Source organism: Ursus maritimus, unplaced genomic scaffold (genome assembly GCF_017311325.1).
Source record: "Ursus maritimus isolate PB19 unplaced genomic scaffold, ASM1731132v1 scaffold_1, whole genome shotgun sequence".
NCBI lineage: Eukaryota > Metazoa > Chordata > Mammalia > Carnivora > Ursidae > Ursus > Ursus maritimus.
The window spans coordinates 37,135,153-37,149,101 of record NW_024423343.1 but is presented as its reverse complement, the minus strand read 5'-3'; the positions used below and the strand labels follow the sequence as shown (position 1 = coordinate 37,149,101).

At 42.2% G+C, this 13,949-nt stretch overlaps 1 protein-coding gene across 8 annotated transcripts in view; it reads right to left on the bottom strand.

Moving 5' to 3' along the window:
* Nucleotides 1-13,949, bottom strand: part of ANKRD44 (ankyrin repeat domain 44) — a 346,132-nt gene that overhangs the window by 232,377 nt on the left and 99,806 nt on the right. For all 8 annotated transcript variants that reach the window (XR_005837939.1, XR_005837942.1, XM_040642458.1 and 5 more), the window contains exon 2: nucleotides 2,807-2,890. Coding sequence is in view for 5 of the 8 variants with exons in the window: in XM_040642458.1 (XP_040498392.1) it covers nucleotides 2,807-2,890 (84 nt within the window). In the remaining 3 variants the exon portion in view is untranslated. The remainder of the gene's footprint in view (nucleotides 1-2,806; nucleotides 2,891-13,949) is intronic.

Genomic DNA, 13,949 nt, shown 5'->3' with positions numbered 1-13,949 from the left:
CTTCCATCTCCATATGCCCTTCGTTAACAATCACTTTCCCTAAACTGCCTAAGCCACCGCCAACAAGACAGTCAATAGGATTGAGCCAAAGAAGTGTTGACAAAGGAAAAGCATGACATTGAGAGAACAGCGCACTGTCTCCAACATATCTGCTAAGAGAGCAGGGAATCAAATGAGGTTCTTTACCCTCACCTGAGGGAAGGAAAACAGGGATATGAAGAGGGGGTTCTACAGAGGAGAGAGTGGAGGAAGGCACTGGGACCCCGTGGAGCCACGTCATCACAGGATGGAAGTCAGGCATTCCTTCACGCATTGCTTTTCCTCCCTCTATCCCACCCCTCCCTGCTGCGTGCATCCAAAAGCCCACACATCCAAACTCCACAACAGCACCCCTTAGGTGTCAGTTTGCACACTGCTTCATCAGTCCCTCATGATTCACCTGGGCCCCTAACAGTGTCTTGTATTTTCCCTTTCAAAATGGCTGTCAGTATGAAGAGTGATCCTCTCACTGCTGCATCTCTAGCACCCAGCACTGGGTCGAACTCAGGAAATTACTCTAAAGTGAGAAAGACACTACACAGACAAATAAGTGTTATCACTTGAATTCCCTAAAATTCTGTAGTACCAAAAACTGGTGAGGCCAAGATTGCTAACTACTCATGTTCTCCAATCTTTGGGGACACAGCTACGTGGTATTTCGCAACCTCCCTTGTAGTTAGGTGTGGCATGGGACTGAGTTCTGGTCAATGGGTCATGTGTGCAAGCGATTATGCCACTTCCAAGATCATCCATAAACATCCTCCTGTGCTCTCCTTCCATGCTCCTTTTTCCCTTCTGGCTGGCTGGACCGAAGAAGAACCCCTTGGGTGACCTTGGAAGCTACATGTAGATACCTGGACCCTATGTGGAAAAAAGCCACCTCTCTAATCTGTTCACAAGAGAACTAAGCTTCTCCCATGTTTGAGCAATTATGCATTTGGGGTCTATGTGTCACTCTACTTAACCTATCTGATTCAGTAATACAGTGAGGTTACAACTAAAGTTAAGCTTTCCTAACCTTTACCAGCCACCAACCATTTGCCACTTTCCTAAGGAGAAAAAAAGGCCATTCAGAGGACAGTGCAATCTTTCTCGGTACGTAGGATGAACAAAAGTTCTGTTTGCTCATAATCATCAGGAAAAGAATAGTAACTAACTTTGCCTTGGGCTTGCCTGGGCTTGGGCCCCAGCCACAAAATAGGCTAGGCCAATTCCAGTGACAGCAGGACACCCGGACAGTCAGCTTACTTGCCTTGGCTCCTCTCAGAAGTCCGGGTCACACACACAGGCTCTGGACAAATGCCCAACTGCCTTCTCGAGGAGTCTGGCCCTGGCCTCATCTGTGCTTACCTTGCAGAAATGTCATAAAACACCACCCCGTTGTTTTCAGTGCCCGCTGGGGAGAAGCTGCCAAAAGCTTTTTCAAAAAGCCACACCAACCTGCACTCTGCCACAGAACAAGGGCCGCACGTCAGGAAACGGCTCTCCTAAATAAAGCATTCAGCCGACCGGAGAGAGACCCCACCTCAGACATCACTTCCCTGTGGCAAAGCTCTTCTGCTGCAGACGCGTTTGACTCTCGCTGTTGTTTCCACCTGACACTAGGCTCCAAAGCCCACTCCTCTCCCCGACGACTACAGCAGTTAGGTAACTAACTTCCACTGAGAGAATTAGTAGCGTGTACTGCATATAACTGCTTGTGCAATCTAGGTCTAGGAAACTATTAAAAGGGTAAATTATTGACTAACTCTTCTCACGTTTCTTTATCGCAGGTTTGTTTATTTCAAGAACTTCCTGATCTAGGGGTTCTTAAGCTTCGGGGGGCCATACGTCCCCTTAAGAATATGATGAAATGCCTTTACTCGTTCACAGAAAATACACATGACACACGTCCACAAGCACACACATGTATTACCTACGACTTCAGGGTACACACAGGATGCCGAGTTCACCCATTGGTCCCAGGTTCATGGAGCCTCTAGGGCAGAAGTCAGCAAACTTTCCCTCTAAAGGGGCCAGACTGTAAACGCCTTCGTCTCTCTGGGCCACACATAATCTCTGTCATTAATCACCACCCAACTCTGCTGCTGCAGTGGAAAAGTAGCCATGGCCGAGCGCCAACGGAATTTCATTTATTGACACTGAAATCGGAATGTCATATAATTTTCATGTGTCACAAAATATTACTCTTCTTCTCGTTTTTTCCCCCCAGCCATTTAAAAAAGTGAGAACCATTCTTAGCTGGTAGCCGGCACAAAAATAGGTAACAGACCACAGTTGGTCAACTCCTGCTGTAGGCCAGAGATTCTAGGCGCAAAAATAGCACATCTTTATTTTTACTAACTTCTGATGGAAATTTCACATTTCTTTCCATTATGAAAGTAGGCAGCCAATCTCAGCAGCGTCACCAGTAACTGTCACTTGGTCACCAGCAGAAATCACAGGTATGTTCACACCACGCTAGTGTGGTCACAGATACCACAAAATATCAATCATGATCATCACTATTCCTCAGTTACGCTCATTATTAGGTCTTCTGCTGTATCTTGCTGTTTAAACGTGCTAATAGAGACGCACGTATATTATTATATCACAAATTTGCTATTTACTATTTTGATAACTGTATTTATGTATGATCGATTTCCATTCTAACCAGATGTATTTTATCTTGTGGATTAACAAACAGCATTCTGAGAAGCATTCCAGAGCTTTCACCAGACGCCGGAGGGGACCGCGGAACAGAGAAGAGGGCCTGCGCGGCGCCTACCAGAGCATTCACGTCTTCGGTTTTGTGGATGAGTACCCGTATCTCCTCCGGATCTCCGCTGAAGATCGCCTGGACCAGGGGTGGCTGTGAACACAGGAGACTTTGAATTAGAACTATAATTAAATCCATGCGATCGTATTCAGATGCAGGTGACTACAAGATTCGTTCCCCAAAAGTTGACACAACAATTATCAACTGGCAGACAAAGATGAATATGGCTCAGACTCACCCTCACTAGAGGTCTAGTGGGGGAAACAGTTGCCTCAAGAAATAACTGTAACACAATTTGAAGGCCATAACAGAGAGTCATGGCTAGCCTGGGACTATGAGTACGACATAAAAATCACCCGTAAGTGAAGACATACTTGAAGCACCCTTAAATTTCCCATCAAGGAAATGACCAAATCTGCAGTTTTGAGCATACAGGCCCCATTGTTCCCGACCTCTCATTAGACAACGTACCCTGGTACCTCCAGAAATTCCACTTCTAGAGGATGTTAAAAGCCAAGTTTCTGGCCTCCAGAACACTTCTTTGTCAATGTTTGGAAAGCCCTTGAAATCATTCTCAAATGCTTCCCGTAGCTTTAGCCAACGCTAAAGGCACTGAGTGTTTCCGATGTGATTACATCCCATTGTCTATACAAAGTAAGTGGTATAACGGTGGGGTGGGGATCACGAAGGGGGATACTAGTGAGCAATTATTATTGAACTCACCTATATTACCTAAGACCCAAAAGAGAGTAAAAAGATTTATAAAGCATGATGGAAACAAAGCTGAAAGAGAAACTAGCTCTGCTTGGAGGGTAGGTAGGGTGAGGAGAAGAGTGTATCTAGAGAAGCTTCATGACTGAGTATGAGTTTGCAAACAGGGTAGGAAAGGCATTCTAGGCACAGGGATCAGGGTGTGCAAAGGTGTGGACATGCAAAAAACCTGGTATCTCAGAAATGTTGCCATTAACCTGATGACCAGAGTGTGGGGTAAAAGAGGAAAAGTAGTGGGCTGTGGGTTTGATGTTGGGCTTGCCCCACGTGGTGAAGAAGCCCGTTCAAAGCCAGTTCCACCACTTGACAGCTACGTGCTGAGCCCATTTCCATGTGTAATCTGGGGGTGAGCATGATTTTTGCTGTTCAAGCCCTCATAGGATTGCTATTAGGAACAAATGCGATAATACATGGGAAAACCCTCTGTAAGCATACAACCCAACACACATAATAGAAATTTTTATTAAGAAATGCTTAACACTGCTAATGTAGGATTTGATTTTTTTCAAACATTAAAAGCTTTGACAATTACACACACAACACACACTCACACCTTCTAGAAATATTTTATGGTAGTTCTTTTTTTTTTTTTTTTTTTTTTTTGTAGAGATAGAGTGTAATTCTCTCTAGCGAATCTTAAGTAGCCTCCACACCTAGCGTGGAGCCCGATGTGGAGCCTGATGCAGGGCTCGATCTCATGATCCTGAGATCATGACCTGATCTAAGACAAAATCAAGAGTCTGACGCTCACCGACTGAGCCACACAGGCACCCCCTTTATGGTAGTTCTAGTCAGCAATTAGATGACAGCAGTTGCCCAGATGTGTCTGACTGTGAGAACGACCTGAGATGCTTGTTAAAACAATATTCCAACATCCCTTCCTTGGAGATTCAGAGTAAGTCTATCTGGGGTGGGGACTTGTGAATCCGTTTTTAATAAATGCTAACTTCACTTAGAACACTGTCCTAAGGTAAAACCATCAGCATCACCGGCCTCAGTGTGTCCCTGTGCTATCTACATGAAAATCCCAGTCCTCACTATGCCTATAAATCTTCTTTTCTCTTTTTTACCCTCCTGCTGCCTTTCTTACAGGTTCTGATGGTGTTTCTTGTTATTTGCAGGTACCAATATAAATATTGTCAGTAGAATATGGTAAGACTCCCTGAGGAAACACTGTATTAAAAATGTTAAGTTTTAGGGGTGCCTGCGGGGCTCAGTCGGTTAGGCATCTGACTCTTAATTTTGGCTCAGGTCATGATCTCAGGGTCGTGTGATGGAGCCCTGTATTGGGCTCCATGCTAGGCATTGAACCTGCTAAAGGTGCTCCCTCTCCCTCTGTGCCCCCACCCCCACTCTCTCTCTAAGACAAATAAATGAAATAAAAAATAAAAATGTTAAGTTGCAGACAAATATTTCAATATGCCAGGAATTTTTCCGCAGTCTTCCCCCTGCCACAAAAGTTTCTAGCAAGTGGACAGATAGATATATCTTTCTTTTGCCCCAAATACTCTCAATTTTACCTTCTTGCCAAGGGGTACGATTCAAAGATAGTTTCTCCAATTGCCAACAGTTAAATAGCTGGAAAGAAGTCTTGAAAAGAAAGTAAGTTTTCTACTAGTTTGGGGTCAGCAGGTTGATCTGCCTAAAGACAAGAAGATCCTTCCACATGCTTCTGACTACCTCCTAAAACCAAGTCTCTGGGTTAGCTGCCCCCCTGGCAAGGACCACGTTTCATTAAAACAAAACAAAACAAAACAAAAAAACAGAATCAGACACAAACTCAGGATTTTAACAATATGAAAACTTGTTTATCTGTTCCATAATCCTCCGTCTGCTTTGTCATGACCACATGCTTGCGTGTACTTTTCTGCCTTTTGAACCTGAAGAGAAAACAACAAACCCAATAGCTATAGGACTTCGATGACAAGCAGGGGCAGAGTCTGACAAGACTTTAGTGTTAAATCAACAATGATCAATTAACAGTTGAGAACAAACCCATCCCAATAGTTCATGTGTCACTAGTTGGTCAGGAAACACAGCGAGTTAAGCAAAGCCTCTCGTCACTCATGAGTGTAAGGAGTGCATACAGATATTCTAGTGCTTTAGTCCTCACGCTTCTCAAGAAAGACAAGGGTTCTAAGCTACGGCTGGAATGTTCCCAAGGAGAGCCACCCTGACAAAGCTGCCAGACAAGGATGCCAGCACAGTCCTTCCGCAGGGAGCTTCCCAAATACCTCCCAGCCCAGTCACTGAGACTGTTTTGAAGGGTATCGTCGACACACAGAATGGCGCACACACGTGCCCAACTCTGCTAAAAGCCAGCTTTACAGAGTACTGTCAATGCACAGAATTTCCAGCATCCACTGGGAAGAAGCAACTCTTCCAGTCCTGCAGTCTCAGCTACACATGCATATCCCCGCCTGCACGTGCATTTTCACATACACATACATAACAGTATCGACACCCATGCAAGTATACGCAGAGATATGCATTGTTTCACATAAAAATCCCTCACACTCCCTGGGGAAGAGAAAAGTGCCTGTTCTCCAGAGCCCAGAGTCTTGCTAGATGGAGATCTCTAGCCCCAGCGGGGACAGGTCCCCACTGTGGCAACATCACTGTCTCACAACTGTGAATCCAAGCATCATGGGATTCTAAATCAGAACTTCCTAGATACATGTTTGCTAGACAGACCCTGTGTGTTTGCTTAGATGTAAGTCTTGGACTAAATTACTGTAACTCTTTAGCAAGTAATATTAAAAAACAAACAAACCACATTATGGGTGTTTCTTTTTTTTCTCCACCCTCACAAATAAAACACACATAAAGAGCACTTTGGCATTCCTTTTTGTTGGGATTTTAATCCAATCTTGCTGTTTTATTTTTCCCTAAATGACTACTTACCCTGAGAATAAATATTTGGGGGAAAAATACATCTAAATATTGCCTCCCTTACATGATTCTAAGAAAGGGGTAAAATTCTAATTATGATATTCTTGTTCCTAAGTGTCAAGTACTTATACTCTGTTGACCATTAATTTGGCAACCACTGTGTCTATCACAGTGTTTGCCTTGACCTTGATAAGGTTCAGAAGCAAAGTCTCACCTGCAAAAGAACAGAGTCCTACGCCTTGGTAGGTACAGGTATTTCTTTTTGAAGTTTCACACACGTCAACACTAGCATATACAAAATATTAGTGCTCTGTGTGCATTAGGGTACAAGATCGAATAAATACAAACTCACAACAAGGGTCAAAGTTGGGAAAGACGAATTCTGGCAGGGAAAAAAACAGGGATTACAATACCATGAAACCACTCGTTATCATAACCTAAGGAAACTGAAATTCTTAAGAGAGGTATGCAATAAGTTCAGCATCAATTACTAAAGTTTCTTCAGCATGCTTAGCAAGTATAAACTGGAAATGATTGCCATGTGCTGTGGATATTGGCACAGTTCCTCAAACAGATCCAGAGGGCAGAACATACTTCCTGGACCTACTTGACCAATGGCACAAGTGGGATTCATTGTTCCATGGGACCTGTCCTTGTCTTCCAACATCACCAACTATTAGTACCCCACCGTCTCTTCCAGGAGTGTTGACAGCTGCCTTCTAGAGGTGACCCTCTGCCAGACTGATGACATTGGATCCCTCTAACACAGAAGTGCAGAGCAGAAAGGCCCCTTGAATTTAGCAGCCATAAATCATGCAGCTAATCTTGCCAACACTAGAAACTGAAAATTCATCACCAAAGCCACTTTCTCTACCCACATCCCCTATCAGCCCATCCAACGCAATATTTTTTTTATGACATCGTCAGTCTTTGAAAATAAGTTGGGAAAATATCTGATTTCCAAAAATAAGACACTGCATCAAATGTGTATTGATTCCAAAGTTTTCCTGAACTTTGAAGTAGAGTTGCAACTCCACTAGGGGGAGCAAGATGGTTAATTTGTTACCTGGGAGATAAGAGTAACTGTTCAGGTTGTATAATTAAGACAAGGAAGCTGGAAGATCCACTTTGTCAAGACCTAAAAGAACTCAAGCTTCTTAAAGAGTTCTTGGTAATAAGTATGTACGTACCCCCCTCCCAAATAAAGCTTTTCTATTGATCCCCAAGCGTCCAGGTTTTTAGGAAATACTAATGCAATCTAAAACTCAGGTGTTAAAGTATCATTTTCATCACTTACAAAACTCAATTCGACTAATCCTTTCATTCCACTTTTTAAAAAGTGCTACTGGCAGCATCAGGCAAGCCATTAGTTTAAGAGTAAAGCCCATCATGGGTTTAATGGAGCAAGTACAGCTAGAGTCCCTACTCCATCTTGCAATGAGGCTGTGGTCCCACAGGACCCCCTCCAAATCCCCTAATGAAACCACCAATTTGATTTTTGCTAAAACCTTGTATAGTGCACTTCACATTCCTTCTTGGAGCTGCATGTTCTTTATTCATACACTGGCTTTGGAAGATAAGCCGAGCGACTGTGTCCTACAGTCAACGGTAAGAAGTCTGAGCAGACGATGCTCCAGCATTTCGATACAAATTCCTGGCATGCTGCTTGTCTTTTTTTTTTTTTTTTGGTTAGATTAAGTAATTAAAGCTTCCACATCTGAAAGAAAATACCTTGCATTCTAATCAGAAGTGGGTGTTGGGAATTAATCAATAGCCAAGAAGAAAAAATAATATTCTTAAACATCTGTCCATACTTGAGTATTCTGAGTACAGAATGCCATTAAAGCAAGACGGGAGCATGTTATTAGAAGCTAATAGTTGATGCAGTAATAATCTAGCCATATGAGGCCATCAACTTATAAGAACTTGCTGAAACACTTCATTGGGGAACAACTGGGTTTTATATGAGGCAGTGCTTGCATTTGTACAAAAGGATAATAAAAATTTGTTCGAGTCACTAGATTTGATGGATACAACTTGTTAGCTCTATTCATGTGGGTCGTGCTGTATGACCTGCTGAAAGGATGCCAGTAAGTGCTTCCTGAATAGAGATCACTCTTTATTTGGGAAGAAATTCACTCGATCACAGAAAGATAATGATGATCATAAAGTCAAAATCTGTCTTCCTTAAGAACAAAATATACTGAGTACCCATAACACTTTTTTTTAATGCAGGACTATATACCTGCTGAGTAAAATGTCTGAAACATTTCCAATGATTTGCAATTATTAAAAACAAAAGCAAAAATTCCAAGTATCAGTAATAGCCTCTATGTAGCTATCTATTAACTCTATACTTATGAGAAAAGAACAGCTATTTTTAGTCAGAAAGTGAAAGACTTATCTAACCTTTTCCAAAGTGAAAATAGGATATGGAAATGAAATGAAATAGCAGTAGGTATGGACTATGAGATAGTTATTCAGGGACCAATGATCCAGTCTTTAAAACATCCATCCAGGGGCGCCTGGGTGGCTCCGTCAGTTAGCGTCTGCCTTTGGCTCAAGTCATGATCCCAGGACCCTGGGATCGAGCTCTGTGCCAGGCTCCCTGCCCAGTGGGAAGCCTGCTTCTCCATCTCCCTCTGCAGCTCCCCCTGCTGTGCGCTGTCTCTGTCTTTCTCTGTCAAATAAATAAATAAAATCTTTTTAAAAAAAATCCATCCTTTGTTGCACCTTTCCTTCCTATTATCCTCCGAGGCTATTTCTCTACCTTTCAATACTGTTGATTAGTACCTTCCCTACAGGAGAGCTTGCCCAAGGCAAACAGAAACCCAGGCATGCCAACTTCACTACTAGTCACTAGTCAGTGGCAAAAAGTTAAGTAAAAGGAAATGATGAAACAACAGTACCAGTTAAATTGAAATCTGAAGGCAACGTTGATTTTTACAGACCTGAGATCTCACCCTCTTTTTCTTCCACAGCAGGGAAATTAACATACGATAGCAGACTGACCTGGAATTAAATCCCATTTCACAGGATGTGTTTAAGAAACGGCCTAATAGGGGCGCCTGGGTGGCACAGCGGTTAAGCGTCTGCCTTCAGCTCAGGGCGTGATCCCTGCGTTATGGGATCGAGCCCCACATCGGGCTCCTCTGCTATGAGCCTGCTTCTTCCTCTCCCACTCCCCCTGCTTGTGTTCCCTCTCTCGCTGGCTGTCTCTATCTCTGTCAAATGAATAAATAAAATCTTAAAAAAAAAAAAAAGAAAGAAAGAAACGGCCTAATATACGCAGGCACCTAGTGTGCACTCAATAAAATCAGTAATTGTGTTGACTTTGAATCAACATGCTTAAAGACCTCCACAGACAAGCATATTTATGCTCATCCTACAAAAGGAAAAATAAGGGATCTGGAGTGATTTTTTCAAAAAATTACAGAGCAGGTAAACTGGGTGAGGATCATAAGCCATCAAACACCACCTCCAAAGCAGAGAGTCCCATCATGCTGGGAGAGAAGATTTCACAGGCAGGAGAGCAAAAATCAAGGTGAGCCTGACTTGGTCTTTGTTATACTGGGCAACCTTAAAAATGTCGCACAACCTCTCTGTACTCAGGGGTCTAATCTATTGTACCAAAATAACAGCAAATCACCTGAAAAATGTATCATCTCTCTTGGACTGAACAAAGGGTGCCACAGACTCTTGTCCACTGGATGGGACATGAAATCATAATTTTACTATTTACAGTTACCATAAACGCTTCCAATTATACTTTTCCTTTATGACATCTTGATGGTCATAAAGGAGATTGATCCCCCAGTGGGAATTGTGAGGAGGGGGTGGAATGATTTACCTGCTGGTGGCAAAGTTGAGACTAGAATTTAGTTTTCCTGATTCTCCCGGTTCATTACTTTCTTTCGCATGTCATCTTAATAAACTATAATAGGATACAATACAATATAATATAATGAATAGATAGTAAATATATGTAATCCAGGATTAGAAATTCAGCCTCAGTTTCAACGTACTTCCTGTGGAGAAATATTCTATACTTTATGACTCACTAAGGAAAGATAATCACTATATATAAATTTTTTTCTATATTTGTGTGTATATTTACACCTTATATATGTGCATACATAGTGAGTATATATGGGTATTTCTAGATATAGTTACTCTCAACAAAGTAACTAACAATAAAACAATCTTACCAAAAGATACAAAACAAAGAGGTACAAAATATTTTAAAGTAGGGGCTCAGTGCTGGTTGGAGTTAGAAATATGGAGAAGGTAGGTGTTAACCTAGATTTTGAAGAGTAGGACTGGAATAAATCTTTCATGTTGAGGAACAGCCAGTGAAGAGGTTAGAAAAGTACATAACTGGGTGGAGGGAGTGTCTTGCCAGCAGAAGGAGTTTTAACCCAATCTTGTGGGCAAACAGGAACTGGGGTTTTGAGCAAGAGAACGGCACAGAGTTTTTGCAAACACTGAATCCGTCCACGATGTGTGCCAAGCAGCGGAGAAGAGAAGGGAGCTAGAGAACCTCGTCAGAAGACAATTGCCACAGTCCAAGGCAGCACAGGAAAGAACTTTCCAATCTTCCCATATTTCAGGCTCTCTGATTGCTACTTACAGGGTCATGGTGGAAACAACGGTACTGTTGTCAGCGCTTTGATGCCGCTCTATTCCTGGATGCCGGTTTGGCTCTGCATCTTGGCCACTTTCCTTCACTCTTTATATATAACCCAAATCTCCTGCCCCCGAGACACTAATGTTTCCAGGTGAAACTGAGGTTACTTCCTTTAGTTCCTGGAACACTTCCATTTTTCCCCCACAGAACCTCTGCTGAAGTCAGTTCTGTTTTGTCAGACTTGTCACTTGATCCCTGAATTTAAATCATAGCATTTCAAAAATAGGCCACATCCATAAAGAGAAAAGCAAAGCAAAACAAGGCAGACATACTCTGCCAAATGCCATATTTTTATTGGGATCTGCTGCCAACTACCCGCATCTTTTTTCACTCTGTCTAGTTTCCAATGACTTGAAATCAAATCGAAACTTTAGCTAAGTTAATTAAATAGTGTTCGGGAGTTAACTTTTAAAGAAAGTTAATTTAAACAAGAGCACAATGGATGCAAGAGATGAGTTAATAGAGAATATTTAAATCAGTGTAATTTTAGTTAAAAAAAAAAAGAACAATACATTTCTACGAGAGTTTCCTGTTTTGAAAAATTGTTACTGAGGTTTTTATTTCCTATCTTAATTTTGGTTACATTATTTGTATAACTGTATCTTATAGTATGTTGAATTCATACAGTTTCAAATAGGAAAGGTGATTTGATAATGTTAATGAATATAAGCCATTTTACTGATCCCCCTGGGAAAAAATTATACAGCCAGATGATTTTCAGGGTACTAAGTGTATTAAGTGTAATTTCTTTGTTCAGATGCAGAAAATGGTTCTCAGTTTAGGATACATCATACAACACAACTTTTTATTAATATCTGGTATGTATCTCCCTTGCCATAATACAGGCAACAATAAAATAATATTCCTAAAGAAAAAAATATAATAGAAAAGGATTTATTTCTACAGTAATATTTTATTATGATCTAGACTAATAATACTTTTTGAGGAGTATTAGAAATTGGAACCTAAGCAAAGCAATTTAAAAAATAACAACAACAAAATCAGTGTGTAGAAATAAAAGGCATTCACCAGGAAAGTGGCAATTTCTTGCTATATTTGAGAGGGATGGACTTACCATATATGAGATACATAGATTAACTCAATCACATGAAGTCATTCATGATTCAGGCAAACTCCAAGTTGGGTCTGTCTGAAATTTGTTAGATCCTGGATTCTTTCAAAAGCCACTTTTTGCCCAAACAAGTCATTCCAAAGCCCATGAGAACTTCCCCTTAAACTTTCTCCTTCCTCTCTGTAGTGCTTTTTCTTTGAATCCCATATGCATTCCTTAGAAAGGGAGAAAGCAGTCACACTCCACCACCTTTCCAGAGGGAGCCAGGTGGGGGATTAGGGAAATGTGTGAAACTGAGTCACCTTCTTGGCTCTGGCTGTTCAAACCAGGGTGTTGACCAGGACCTCTATTAGTCTCTGCCTGAGATGACTGGAGGGTCCCCCTCCACCTACAAAACCAGGAAGGTCACAAGGAATGCAAATCTATTAAGGATTCTCTCCGTTTCCCCATCCAATGTCCTGGCAAGGGCATTCAGTAACAGATGTCAAAGGGAAATGATAAGACAACAGGAAGAGAGGAGTCCATAAGACTGAAAAACATTAGATAATAGAAAATGGGAAATGTTGCCAAAAAAAAAAAAAAAAAAGGATGGTCACATATTTCCTTGCAGAAACACCAACACAGTCCATATTTCCTTTACTTCTCTACATAGCACCCTGCCAACAAGAGATGAAAGATGTTTTTTTTTTTTAAGATTAATCTGGTGTATTTCAGATAACAGCCATATTCAATTCAATCCAATAAAGATTGATTAAGCCTAAGAAATCTAAGCTTAAGAAATTCAGACACCGAGGTGATACAGTCAGTCTCTCTGTTGATGGCGTTACCAAGGTGTAGGAGGGAACATAAAAGCATACACAACTTGGATGTAACGTAAAGAGCACAGAGGTACGTGTAGAAGGGAGAGCGATCACATCTGGTCTCCTGGAAGATGTAAACTTTGAAAGGAATATTGAACATCAGAGAGGATTTTAACAGGTAGAAATGGACAGAATGGGAAGCGGGTGGTCCTACCTCAGAAGAATGTGAACAGTTGCTGGGAAGACGGAGCGTGCCCAGGAACAGTTTCATTCGGCTGCAGCATGAGACAAGTGAGGTAAGCTGAACAGCAGACATGGGTCATATTACAGAAGGCTTTGAATGCTGGGCTAAGAAATTGGGACCCTCTTCTACAGCACAGGGGAATCAGGCATGATTTTTGAGCAGGAGAGTGACCTACATGGTGTGCTTTGGAACTATCTCTGGAAATGAATGATGAACTAGAAGAAAAGACTAGAATGAAACAATAAGTTAGGCGATTTCAACAACAGTCTAGGCGAGAGGTCTGGGGATGGAGTGCCCTCCCTGGTGAGAGAAGCATTCTGCTGGTGGCCAGGATGTGGATCTAGAAGGTCAAGGAACCGTCCCCACCGTGAAGGCAGTAAGAGCTAGCCCCTCAGGCCTGGCTGCCTCCATCCAGAAGACTCTCACCAGCTTCCTCTGCGGGATGCAGGGCTCTGTGGAGCACAGCCGCCCCAACCATCCGCTGGGGAGCACCGGAAGTTCTGCAGTGTTTGCTCTCTTGACTTTTCCACTTACGCAAGCCCCTTCAGTAGCTTGGGCGGTTCTGTTCAACCCTGGGACAGGAAGCTCCCAGGGCTCTGAAGTCAGTTAGCATCTTGCATCTGCACCAGCTGCCGTGCTCTCCCCGCTCCACCACGGAAACCAGAGCATCACGGCTTTCGGTTTGG